General features: G+C 38.3%; 1 protein-coding gene across 1 annotated transcript in view; it reads right to left on the minus strand.

The window, feature by feature from the left end:
- Positions 1–10,499: 10,499 nt before the first annotated feature.
- Positions 10,500–14,348, minus strand: part of LOC128514257 (Fc receptor-like protein 5) — a 34,630-nt gene continuing 30,781 nt past the window's right edge. The window contains exons 10-16 of the mRNA XM_053488064.1: positions 12,900–13,148; positions 12,700–12,819; positions 12,287–12,379; positions 12,003–12,077; positions 11,701–11,784; positions 11,522–11,577; positions 10,500–11,148 (exon numbers count right to left, since the gene is read on the minus strand). Of these exons, the coding sequence (XP_053344039.1) occupies positions 11,146–11,148; positions 11,522–11,577; positions 11,701–11,784; positions 12,003–12,077; positions 12,287–12,379; positions 12,700–12,819; positions 12,900–13,148 (680 nt within the window). The 3' untranslated portion in view covers positions 10,500–11,145. The remainder of the gene's footprint in view (positions 11,149–11,521; positions 11,578–11,700; positions 11,785–12,002; positions 12,078–12,286; positions 12,380–12,699; positions 12,820–12,899; positions 13,149–14,348) is intronic.

Consider the following 14,348-nt stretch of genomic DNA (forward strand, 5'->3'; position numbering starts at 1 on the left):
ACTTCAAAGTAATGTTTTTTTATTTTATTCCATTCTCCCTCTGCTTGACTTTCAGATTCAGCAATAGAATTAGTAGAATTGAAACAAAGTAACTTTCCTTTTGATTATGAATCTCCTTTGGTTTGACTCTCTTGTTTTGTATTAGAATCAGTGATATTGAAATAAAGTAACTTTCCTTTTGATTATAAATCTCCTTTTGTTTGACTCTCATATTTTGCATTAGTCAGTGGTATTGAAATGAAGTAACTTTCTCTTTGATTATAATTCTTCTTTTGTTTGATTCTCATATCGGCATTAAAATCCGTTAAATTAGACCTATTCTCTTGTCTGCATTTGGGTCCCCCAAGCCTGCCTCACACGGACCCCCCCGTGACAGAACCGGCAGACCAGAACCGGCACACACCAAGAGGAGATTCTGCAGGTCAACCAAAACCTTAAGCTCATGGCAGACATACTAACTGCACTGACCTCTTAGATCAAACACCTTCAGGTCACACCACCCCCACCTCCAGGTCAATCTTCACCACTGCAGGTTCGAGAGCCTCGCCTGCTGCCTCCTTAGTCCTACAGCGGAGAACCTGGCACTTGCAAATTTTTCCTTTCCCAATGCTCATTGTCTCTCAAATTTCAAGCCTCAACATTCCCCACTGAACGTTCTAAGATAGCTCATGTCATCACCCTCCTCTCTGGAAAGGCCCATGAATGGGGAACGGCCCTTTGGGACACCGATGATCCTCGCTGCACCAATTACCAAACATTCACTCAGGAGATGAGGAGAGTCTTCGACCATTCACTCTCTGGCTGAGAAGCAGCGGGGCAGATGTTGAGACTTCGACAAGGAACACGTTCAGCGTTTTTGTGGATGGAACGACTGTGCCTTATATGATATGTTTTTTCACGGACTGAGTGAGGCCATCAAGGATGAGTTGCTCGCTCGGGAGCACCCTGCAAACCTAGATGAACTCATGGATTTAGCCGGCCGCGTTGACGCGCGCCTCCGACTTAGGCGCCATGAACGCACACAACCCCTGATAAGAGTCAGACCAACCACCCCTCCACAAACCACCGATCCACCGGCTGAGCCTATGCAGGTTGACCGGACCCAAGTCTCTCCAGAGGAGCGCCAATGTCGGCGGGAGAGAGAAGCCTGCTTCTACTGCGGCCAAGTAGGTCATTTCCATCTTCAGTGCCCGTTAAAAAGATAGGCCCCCCCGATGAAACTAGGAGTCTTGGGGGCCACTCTCAAGAAAACCTTTCAGGTAAATGCTCCTTACTACCTATCATAATCGTCTGGAAAAACCAAGCTCAACCACCCAAGGCCCTCATTGACTCTGGATCCGACCAAGACCTGATCTGTGCTGGTACTGCAAGGGAGCTGGGGATCCCTTTTCTGCCTCTAGACAACCCCCTGTCTATCCAGGCCCTTGATGGCAGTCCTCTGTCTCCCATTACTCATCGCACCCCTCCTGTCACTCTTAGAACCTCAGGTAACCATGTAGAGACTATGTCATTTTTCATTATGAAGAGCTCTCATGTCCCAGTCGTCATTGGAAACCCATGGCTGGTCAGACATAATCCCAACATTGATTGGGCCAAAAACACCATTCTTGATTGGAGCCCTGCCTGTCTGTCTTCATGCCTTCACTCTGCTAGAGCTCATTCCCCACCCTGTGTTGGTAATGATGAAGTTTCTGATCTGTCCAATGTCCCGTCTGAGTATCGCGACCTCCAGCAAGTGTTTAGCAAGTCACATGCTCTCTCTCTACCACCCCACAGACCCTACAACTGCCCCATAGATCTGCTCCCAGGTACAACCCTCCCAAGAGGGCGCTTGTATTCCATTTCGGCCCCGGAGAGAAAAGCCATGGATAAGTACATCACTGAGTCACTGGCAGCAGGGATCATCTGACCCCTTATCCTCGTTTCTTTTTTGTGGATAAAAAGGACAAGTCCCTTCCCCCCTGTATTAACTACTGTGGTCTAAATGCTATCACTGTCAGGAATCGCTATCCCCTTCCCCTCATGTCCTCTGCATTCGAATTGCTGCAAGAAGCTAGTGTGTTCACCAAACTGGACTTGCGAAATGCATATCACCTAGTAAGGATAAGGGAGGGGGACGAATGAAAGACCGCATTCAATACACCCACAGGCCACTACGAGTACCTAGTGGTTTCCTTTCGGGCTGACCAGTGCTCCTGTTCCTGCTGTTTTTCAAGCCCTGGTGAATGACATCCTAAGAGCCTTTTTAAATATCTCTGTTTTTGTTTACCTGCACGACATTTTGATTTTTTTCTCGTTTTCTGAAGGAGCACAAGTTGCACGTCAGACAGGTCTTGCAAAGACTCCTCGAGAATAAGTTTTTGTCAAAGCAGAGAAGTGTGAATTTCACTGAAAATCTGTGTCATTTCTGGGTTTTATTATTGCCCCTTCCAGCCTGCAGATGGAGCCATCTAAGTTGACTGCCGTTACCGACTGGCCCACACCTACCACAAGACGAGAGCTCCAGCGATTCTTGGATTTGCCAATTTTTATAGGCGCTTCATTAGAAATTACAGTTCTGTGGCAGCACCCCTCAACATGCTAACCTCCACCAAGGTTCCCTTTCTCTGAAACATGCAGGCTGAAGAGGCATTTACCAACCTAAAGCTTAGGTTCACATCCGCACCCATTCTGATCATCCCGGATCCGTCCCTCCAGTTCGTGCTGGAGGTGGACGCCTCCGAGGCAGGAGTTGGGGCCGTCTTGTCTCAAAGGTCACTCAAGGACAAGAAGTTACACCCTTGCTCCTTCTTCTCCCGTTGTCTCTCCTCTGCGGAAAGAAACTATAACATAAGAGATCGGGAACTGTTGGCGGTTAAACTTGCCCTAGAGGAGTGGAGACACTGGTTAGAGGGAACTACAGTACCTCTCCATTTCTGGCCTGGACTGACCACAAAAACTTCCAGATCATCCAGGGGGCTTAATGCCCGTCAGGCCAGGTGGAGACTATTTTTCTCCCGTTTCGACTTCTCACTCTCATATCGCCCGGGCTCCAAAAATTATTTTTTAATTATTTTTTTTTATTTGCACAAAAAGAAAATACAAACACCAAGGACATACTAATACATATTCAGTGCCGGAGAAGGCAAAAAGCCAGTAAGGCTTATCTAAAGCCTCCACCAAAAAAATAAAATAAAGCATAACCATAAAAATACAAAAACACAATAATACAACATACAAAAATATATCACAACAATACTAGTGATAAAACAACAAGCATTTCACAATAAAATAAAAATAAACTAAAAAATATGGAATCAACTAATTGCACAAGCTAATTCATCAGCAAACCTTTTAAAGCTCCTTTAAAGCTCTCTATGGAGGTGCATTGTCTTGCCACATGAGAAAATCTATTCCATATTTGTGTACCTTTAAATCTTATTAAAAATTGACCTCTACATGTGGTGAGATTTGGTGGATGAAGATTCATTACCTGCCTAGTATTATGAGCATAAACAACTGAGTTAGATTTAAAATATAACGTAAACTGGCCAGGAATCTTTCCTTCCAATGAAAATAATTTGTACATAAAAATACCAATTTGAAAGATAATAATGTCAAAAATTGATAAAATCTGCAATTTCTTAAACAACAAAGCTGAAGATATGTGTGAACCTGAATGAGCCGCTATCCTGACAAACCGTTTCTGGAGGATTAGAATTCTATGTAGCTTCGTTGGAAATGTGCTCCCCCACACCATGTTAGAATATGATAAATACGGATAAATTAAGCTATAATATAGAGTACAAAGACATTTTGTAGTAACAAGATGGCTAATCCTCCTTATTATACCAATTGACTTATTAATTTTACCACAAACATAGTCTATATGTCCTCTCCAACTTAAACCTTCATCAATAATAACTCCTAAAAATGTTGTTGTAGTAAACTGAAGCATCTCAGTAGGCCCAATTTTAATTTGCGCTAGTTCTTTATTATATGTTTTTTTGCCACTGAAAATAACAAAATTACATTTCTTAATATTTAAAGATAGTTTATTTAACTTAAACCAATCAGTGTAGGCAGCTAGGCCAATATTTGCATTACTCATTAACGTACTAAAATGTGAGTGTGAAAGAACAAGAGTTGTATCATCCGCAAACATGATGGGGAAAGCACATCCTAAACACTAAACATATCATTTATATAAATGAGGAACAACAGTGGTCCAAGAATAGATCCCTGTGGGACCCCACATTGTAGTTTAGCTTTATTGGAAAAATAACCCTTAAAAGAAACAAACTGTGATCTATTTAAAATATAACTTGATAACCATTTATAAGTGATATCTAGGAAACCATATTTATATAATTTAGCAAGGAGAATATTATGATTTATTGTATCAAATGCTTTTAAAAAAATCCAAAAAAATACTGTAGGTAAACTCATTATTTTCAAGTGCAGAAATTACCTTATTAATGAAATGAAGTAAAGCCATATAAGTTGAATGATTTTTACGAAAGCCATACTGATGGTTATAAAGAATCATGTTAGAATTTAAATGAGAAACTATCCTTGTATGTATAACTTTTTCTAATATTTTAGAGAAACATGGCAAAATAGAAATAGGTCTATAATTTGTAAAACAACAAGGATCATCAGCTTTAAACAAGGGAATAACTTTAGCTACTCTAAAATCATCTGGGACAACTCCTGTTTCCAGAGATAAAGACATAATATGAGAAAGTGGTTGAAGAATGGATTGCTTCACCTGTTTGACAAGATATGCTGAAATATTATCATGACCCGCTGCGGTAAGTTTTAATTGATCAATGATGTCACTTACTTCATGGCCATCAATAGGTTTAAATGAAGACATAACAGGAAATGGCCGATGAATAAAGTCCAAAGGATTTCCAACACTATCTGGAATTAAAGTGGCTAATTTCGGACCAATGCTAACAAAAAAATAATTAAAATGTTCAGCTATTTCCTTTGGATTACTTAAATAGTCATCACCATTTTGAAAAACAGAGGGTAAATCATTGGTAGCCTTTTCTTTTTGAAGCAACTGATTCACTACTTTCCATGTAGATTTAACATTATTTGAACACTTAAGAAATACACTGCTGAAATACCTTTTTTTTCGTAGACCTAATTAAACTTGTATATTTATTTCTTACTAATTTATAAACAGCATAAGTAAGTGAGTACGATTTAAAACATACCTTTTATACAGTTTATTCTTTTTCTTTAACAGTTTCCTTAGTTCAACAGTAAACCAAGGTCTATTTAAAACTGTATTCTGTTTTTTTGACAATTTACCCATGGGGAAACATTCATTGAAATTAGTAGAAATTATACTCATAAACTTTTGATATGCTAAATTTGCGTTTCTCTCCTCATATAAATCAACCCAAAATGTATTGTCAAGACTATCCTTGAACTTACCAATATTTACAGCGCTCATATTTCTTATAAACAATACTTGGTTTGTATTCTTGTATCCATTTGCTTCAGTCACAGATAACTGAAATATAGGGAGATGATCAGACAAATCAGAATACAGAATACCAGATTTATTTACTTTACCTAAGGAATTACATAAAATGTTATCTATCAAAGTTGCAGATTTTGCTTTATTAATGAGTGGGAAAAAAAAACTAGAATAAAGAACATTTAGAAAATCCCCTGTCAAAGTGTCTGTATCATAATTAAAAAGATTCATATTAAAATCCCCCAAAATATAACAAGGCTTTTTCTCATTGTTAACACGTTCAAGTGAATAAAGCAGGCTTTTATTGAAAACTTTAATAATAGAATGAGGTGGCCTATAGACAACTCCAACAATTATATTCTTTTCATGAAAAGCACTAAAAAGCTCCAAAAAAGCGACTCTACATCATCCTGATCCGTTTTTAAAGTGAGGTCATCCCTAATTTTAAAATCATAATTTTCCTCAAGAAACAAAGATACCCCTCCCCCAGATCTGTTTGCTCTAACACGATGAACTGATTTATACTTTGGTATTTTAAACATTTCTTTAGAGTCCTCCGTAAGCCATGTTTCAGATAAAGCTATAACAGAAAAACTAAGCCCAAGTGAAGATAAATAATGAATAAAATTATCATAATTCCTCGGAAGACTTCTAATATTCAAATGAAAAGTAGAAAAATTTTTACCAGATATAGAAGCACATAAATCATTAAACTGGGTTTCATTATAACGAAGACAAAGACTGGAGACATCAAATGAAGAAAAAAAATTCTGATCAGGATCAATATCACCATTGTAAGGGTCAAAAACAGGAGAATCAAAGGGCTCAAAGATCTGGCTGTCCAAATTGGAACTATCAACTGGACAAGAATTTAAACATTGTACACCAGAGCAATAGACCAAAGTTTCAGGAGTTTGGCCTGAACGTATGACTGATTAATGGAAAAAACTAACAAAGATACCACAATAAAATAAGTAGTACAAATAAAGACCATTAACAGCCTGTTGTTAGCACATTTCCACTCCTGGTTTTGATAATAAGCTTATCATACCTTAAACTAGCTATTTCTCCCCTGCTACGTGCAGCCTTCAGCTCGGGGAGGAGTTATCTCCGCTTTATCTGTACCGCTTCTGAAAAGTCTTCATTTATGAAAATGTTGGTGCCTTTTAATTTCCTTGCACATAAAAGAATGGTCTGTTTGTCTTTAAAACGCAGAAGTTAAACAATTACTTGTCTAGGCCTACCTCCTTCTTGATAGTGGCCAACTCTGTGGGCACGCTCAAATTCAATGTGCTTGGCATTTAGGCCCATGTTAGTTTCCATGATGGTTCTAACTTTTCTTTCCGATTCAATCCAATTTTCTCCCTTTTCGTCTGGAATCCCATCCACTAAGATGTTATTTCTTCTGTGCTGGTAATCAATGTAATCCAGTTTCTCCATATAATCCACTGTTGGCATTTTGTTTAATTCCTCCTTTGATTTTTTAAGTTCATTTTCAAGGCCTTTTATCTGTATTTCCACAGTATTATGCTCCTTGTTCATTATATCCACATTTGCTTGAGTGAATTCCAAACTTGTTTTTACCCCCTGGAGATCCCGGATAACATCATCCAGTTGCTTGTTTGTACTCTCAATTATCATTTGGACAAAACATTTAAAGTTTTCTTGTTGTTGTTGTAACATTTCTTTGTAAAACTCCTTCTGTTGCTCAAGTAGCTGGGAGAGCAAAGACATGGTTACAAGTTCATCATCTGATGGGGATAGCTTAGAAGGTTAAGGAGGCATTTTCTCACCACGATGTACCAGATGCAATAAGCTTTAATATACCAAGATGTACCCACAAAGCGGCGAGAGTGCACAGCTGATGGTACCTTGTTTAGAGGCCTTCAGGTCCAGATAATCCACAAAACTTAGAGATTTAGAACAGCTTCAAAAGTCGCAATTTTAATAGTCAACACTCCTTATAAACTTCTTATCCACAATTGCTCAAAACTTTTAGCATTAGAAGGAGGATTACCAAGATATTTGCTGGATGAGACAGAGCACTCTCTGCAGTTCTCCACTCCCCACGAACCAATGGTGGCTGAGACCATCCTGCCCCCTTGTTGCCTTGTGGCGGCCACACTCCTGGATATTGAATCGCAGGTGAAGAAGGCGCTTAATCGGGAACCAGGCCCCAGCAACGTTCCCCCCAGCCTTCTCTTTGTCCCAGCGTCTGTCTGATCTCAGGTGCTGGAATTGGGACACAGCTCTTGAATTACCTGTCATCCGGGGAGAGCCTGCACCCTATCCCTCCTTCAGCAACAGTTCTGGTGGCCATCTATGAAGACTGATGTTCATTGGTTTGTAAAAGCCTGTGACACTTGGATCAGGAACAAATCAACCAACAAACCTCCTGCTGGGTTTCTAAATCCCCTCCCAGCTCCTCGCAGCCCCTGGTCTTATATCGCTCTGGATTTTGTTACCGGTCTTTCTAATTCTGAGGGCAATACTGGTTTACTGACCATAGTTGATCGCTTCTCAAAATCTGCTAATTTTGTCCCCTTGCCGAAGCTCCCGTCAGCCAAGGAAACGGCTGAGTTGATGATTCTCCATGCCCTCCGTCTTCATGGTCTTCCCTCCGACATTGTCTCTGACCGCGGCCCCCAGTTCTCGGCAGAGTTTTGGAAGGCATTTTGCAGACTAATCGGAGCAACACCCAGTCTATCCTCTGGTTATTACCCTCAGTCAAACGGGCAGACAGAGAGATTGAACCAGGAACTGGAAAGGGCCTTTAGGTGCATGGCCTTACGAGACCCAACCACGTGGAGCCGGACACTCCTCTGGATTGAATATGCACACAACTCTCTGCCATCCTTTGCTACAGGCCTCTCCCTCTTCCAGTGCTGCTTGGGCTATCAGCCTCCGCTGTTCCCATCCCAAGAAGAGGAAATAACCGTACCATCAGCCCTGTCTTTTGTGCGCTGTTGCAAGAGAGTTTGGTCCCAGGCCAGAACCCGTCTCCTACGCACCATCAGCACCTTCAAACGGCAAGCTGACCAACGCAGCTCGGCAGCCCCCAGGTACAGAGTGGGCCAAAGGGTGATGCTGTCCACCTGAGCCATCACCATCAAAACAATCTCCCACAAATTGTCTCCCAGGTTCATCAGACCATTCACTATTACCAAAGTAATTTATCCTGTTTCTGTCAGGCTTTCCCTACCCCTCTCTATGCGCCGCATCAATCCGGCGTTTCATGTTTCGCAACTCAGGCGACTGGTCCCCAGCCCCCTACATGGTTACCTGAGGTTCTAAGAGCGACAGGAGGGGTGCAATGACTCACATATTGTGCATTAGTCAGTGGTATTAAAATGAAGTAACTTTCCCTTTGATTATAATTCTCCTTTTGTTTGTCTCTCATATTGGCATTAAAATCAGTTACATTGAACCTATTCTCTTGTCTGCTTTTGGGTCCCCCAAGCCTGCCTCACACGGACCCCTACCCCCCCATCCCCCCGATTGACAGATTTATGTACAAATATAAAAAAATATATGGAGATGAATTGAGAGCTTAAATAGAAATGGGGGCGGGGGTGCAAATAAGCATGAAAGTGTCTTACTGAAAGTAACTTATGTGCAACGAGCAAAGAAATGAAATACAATTATGTAAATGTGCATAAATGTGCAGGTGTGCAGTGTCCATAAGTGTCCATGAATGTCCATAAGTGTGTATGTGAAAATGGTATAGTCCTGTGGGAAGAAGCTCCTCCTCAGTCTCTCTGTTTTGGCCTTCAGGGAGCGGAATCGCTTTCCTGACCGCAACAGAGAGAACAGTCCATTGCTGGGGTGGCTGAGGTCCTTTACGATATCCCTGGCCTTGGTCCAACACCACTTTCTGTAAATTGAATGCAGGTCAGGGAGCTTGGTGTGGTTATTTGCCGTTTTTTTTAGTAGATAAGAAGTGTAGGCTGGTGACAGCCATTTTAGCCATTCAGCTCTATAATTATTTGCTCATTTAAAAAACATCCTTTAAATGCCTTTAATATACAGTATATTTAGATAATACTATTTACATTGTAACATTTTGTAGTAATTTATTTTATATTATTATGTTTGGTTATTTTTATATTGTTGATGGGCTTATGATACTAAATATAATAAATGCTGTTAAAATAGGACCCTTTCCTTTGGTGTTGCAAGTTTAAATCCAAAGAAGTGGCTTTAATTCCCAAGGTGGCATAGAGAAAACCATAATAACTCTGGAATAAATGTATTAATAAATGTACTCTGCACAATGTAATATATTCTAGTTAATGCAGCTGGCCTTTAGAAAATATTTAATTTTACATTAGATGTGGAGTAAAATATAGGCTATACAATATACTAAAAAAGCATACAGTAGCTCAAGGATGAATAGTTGGGGAACTATAAGACCTGTAAGTATCAGTTTATCATGCGTACATTAGAATACAGGATTACATATTTATAATAATAATAATAATAATAATAATAATAATAATAATAAATTACTGATTAGTGAGATCATTCATGTATTAAATATTCCACCATTTATTGCACTTATTTAAAGACCCCTTAGTATTATCCAATTAAATTTCAAAGTTTAACTTTCTTTATCTCTCTTGAAGTGTTTGTGTCAAAGCTATATGAAAGTTATAGTCTGGGATCTCACCTAGGTGCTATGCACATCTGGACTTTAGTGTTTTGGAGTGAATTTTATTGCATCCTTAGTGACTTGCGATGTACAGTTTTGGTTTGATTATGCGTACAATGTAAGCTCTGTGACTTTTTAGGGTCTCATCTTGGATCCTCAGTTACTTTTTTATTTTGTGATTATGGTTCTTGTGAGCATCAGTTTGCGTTTGAGCATGCATTTTCCAGGTTTCAGATCATCTGCATTTGCACTGTGCCTGTACTTGAACATGATTGATGAAATTCATAAGAAATACATATAAAAGGGGTCATTTTTACCTACTGTATGTAGGAATGTAAATAAATGACAGTATGATATTAGTGACTGGTTACATTACTTTAATTAATGAATGAATTAAATACATACAATTAACATAAGTGACAGATGCCTGAGAAATGATTATGTAAAACAACAGCACAGAATAAGTTTGTAATAATTAATTAGAACAAATAAATTTCTCATCAAATACAAAATGTGTGCTATACAACAAGACCTCATAATGCTAAAAATAGCAGTCAAGAAAAACAGCCCTCATAAAATTAAAAGAACACACAGTACATATTCAATACCTGCACTTGATAGTTTTAAGTTGTTATCTGATATAAACAATTGGATTCAACATGATTAAGCCAAAGTAAGATCTTTAGATCATTTAGGCTGAATAAGAATGCAGATCTTGTTCTCTGACTTTGTTCATGCTAAGGACAAGCTGAGGTTTGTTTAAAGATCCACCAGGGCAGTAATGCAGTCTAGGACTTTTAAAGGCATTAATTAGCACATTTAAAACACAGCAGTAAAGTAAAAAAAAAAAAAAAAAAAAAAAGTATTAGTTAAAGAGTTTATGTTTTTGCATAGGCTTGCATATGTATTTGGGAAAACATTTCTTTTTACCACTGCTGAACTGAATTGGTATCGCCCCTTCACCACTTTGTACAAAAACAGTTAACCATGACTTTATCAGCATACGTAGGCATATGGCTCACTGCAAAGAGAGAAAAAGAAATCACATACAGTACATATAGGTCAGGAAACCAGGTGTCCCACCCTTCACACTAATCCTAAACCAGTATTTCAACAATTTGGTGAATTATACATTGAATCAATGGCTACTGAAACAAATCAGTACTTTGTGTCAGTAATACTGTATAAAAGTTCATAGCTAACTTTGTCTAAATGGTAAAATAGAAAGTGATGATTGAAAGTTTTCTAGCTAGGAACCAGATGAAGATTCTAGGTAGTGAGGTTTTTCTGTGCTAATATAAATCAAATTTTGTAGGTTAATGTTTATATCATTCACATTATATCTGTTTGGTTTGTCTTTTAGGGTCATAACAAGCTGTTGCCAGCAGGCTTACCTCAGCATTCATCTTCACCTCTGAGTATACAGTATCAGCATCTAGACTAGCTTTTTCTAATTGGTACAAGAAATCTTAAATTAATTTAAATATTATTATTATTATTATTATTATTATTATTATTATTATTATTATTATTATTATTAAGTCTAAGCATGTTATGTCCTGATTTTCTGTACCTGTTTTTCGCATGCATTTTTTCTTTTGTTTCATTTCAATTTCAGCATAAGTCACATCTTGACTACTGGGTTCAGCATCAACATCTACAGTAGCATAGAACAAAACCATCACACTGATCACCAGCATGATAATACAGTCATAGGCATTACCGCATCACTTATACCACAGGGTTGCCTCCCTTCTTGTGTCTATAATAAGTGTAATTCCTTTAGCATGTCCCATTTTTTGATGACAGAGGTTATTAATCAATAAAGTGTGATGGCATATACTGAAGACTTACAAATGTCCAAAGATATCCTACCATTCTTACGATTTATCTTCTTTTTCTCTGTGGCCTGTGAGTAAGTCTCGTCACTGCTCTCAGCTGCACCTTCTCCTGAACACAGCGCAGTGTGTTAATCAGTACAAGAAGTGTTTTTTTTTCTATATAAAGCTAACTGTTCCACTTGTATCTGCTTCACCAACAGTAGGATAAATATTAGCACACACTTAAGTAGGCAGAACAAAGACACTCAAATAATAGTAAACTTCTTTAAACAGTTTTGTTAATCAATGTAGTAATCAGTGATTGACACAATGTCTGACCAGTCTGAAGTGGTGTGTATCCTGACTGAGAGTCGAAAGCTCCTGACTGATGCTGATTCTCCTTTGATGTCTGATTGTTTTTCTGCTTCTTTTCTATGGAGGGAAACAGATTTAGCACCTGGACAGGGGGCTTGCTGAAATATAAACATTTTATTCCATGGAACTCTGATTACAGCACACAGCCTTGTAGTTAAAATAATAATAATAATAATTTGATAATAATGTATTTATATAAGAATTTGCATAGAACTAAAAACAATTTTCTTTTTCTTTTTTAATTTCTGCTGTACATTAAAATCTGGATATTTAGCTGAACAAGCTAATTTTATTACATAATTATTATTTCTAAATAAATAAATACTTGGTTTGAGTATAACTTTGAGTATATATATATAGCTAAAGCAGTTTCCGACCTTTCTGAAATTTGCAGCACCACAGCAGAATCATTAAAATTAATAAAGCAATGAACAGAAAGGCCAAACTCAGTCCCACAGCAAATCCTACTGTTCTGAAACTGGATCCCGAACCTGAGCCTGAAGAAAGAAAGGGAACAGAATTTAGTTCCAAAGGTGTTTTTAAAAGAAAATAAAATTCAAAGAAATGTATTTCTCACTTCTCACTAAGACCCAGCTTTTAGGTGACTCTCCTCTCTCTGAGTGATTACAGTGATAGAAACCTGTATCAGACATTGTGACATTGTGGATGATCATCTCTCCTGTACTCTGTGTTTGGAGAACTGATCCATCTTTATAGAAATCAGCGAGGGCGTTTAAGGAATTTGTGTAGCGATATAAACAGCGTAGAGTCAGAGGATGTCCCTCTGTCACAGGATGGACAGGACTCTCCAGAATCACATTACCATCTAGAACAAGCAAAAACAAACAATCAAGAAACAACTCAATAAATAAACTAAAACTAAACAAATGAAAATATTCGCTGAAAGTTGCACTTAATTAACAGGACAATTTGATTCAACTTAGTCACAGGATGGTCAGGACTCTCCAGGATCACATCACAAGCTATAACAGAGAATTGCCATACAAAGGGCATGGATACAAACCCTCGTGTTATTTGTAGAATATCTTGAACTGAAGAATCCTTAAAGAGGTCCTCTTTACAAAAATTATAAGATATTACTTATTGATATTAAATGATTCTGTGAAGATATCCCAAACATGATAGACAACACTTAGGAAGTATTTTAATGGATTTTTTTTTATTTTTATTATTACCATTTTAGAAGGGTAAAATTAGTGGGCTGGGTTAAGCAATGAGAACAGCTAATGAGATTTGAAAATAATTGAATTGGGGTACGAACTTTTCAACACATCAAAATCTCAAAAGATAGTCTTCAGAAATCAGCTACACTGGCTGCCCTATCCTCTGCCTATGCATTCTCTCACTCGCTACAAGAAACTGGCAGAGGTGGTGATACGGGTCTGGTGTTGTCCAAGAGATGGTCCTTCTCAGCTCTCCCCTTGTCTTATCTTAGTTTATCATCATTTGAATTGCATGCAGTTAAGGTAACCTCTCCAATTAATCTCCACATCAACGATACTCCTGGGCCTCTAGGAAACTTTCTAGATGAAATGGGCATGCTTCTTTGTCTTTTTCCTTTTGATAATACTCACCTCACTGTTCTAGAAGATTTCAACCTCCCTTCTGACAAACTCCAATCCACCTTCCTTCCCCCTCTCCTTAACTCCTTCTCTTTAACTTTAAACAGTATTTGAGCTAACCTAAAAAAATAAAAAAATAAAATACCCTCTTCCCAGTTGTGTTGGACTAATGGCATTTAGTTATTAACCTAGTTAACCCAGTGTAAGTATGTATCCAATGATGTAAACTTTAAAGCACTTTTTGTAAGTCGCTCTGGATAAGAGCATCTGCCAAATGCCTAAATGTAAATGTAAAAGTAATGTAAATGTAAACAGTTGCTCTGACACACACAAGGGAGGGAAACTCTATTGATCTTGTTTTCTGCCGCTCTTCCCCAGTCACAGATATCACTACTGTTCCTCTTCATAAATCTGATCATTACCTGGTATCCTTCACCATCACC

This window comes from Clarias gariepinus, chromosome 1, assembly GCF_024256425.1.
Source record: "Clarias gariepinus isolate MV-2021 ecotype Netherlands chromosome 1, CGAR_prim_01v2, whole genome shotgun sequence".
NCBI classification, from domain to species: domain Eukaryota; kingdom Metazoa; phylum Chordata; class Actinopteri; order Siluriformes; family Clariidae; genus Clarias; species Clarias gariepinus.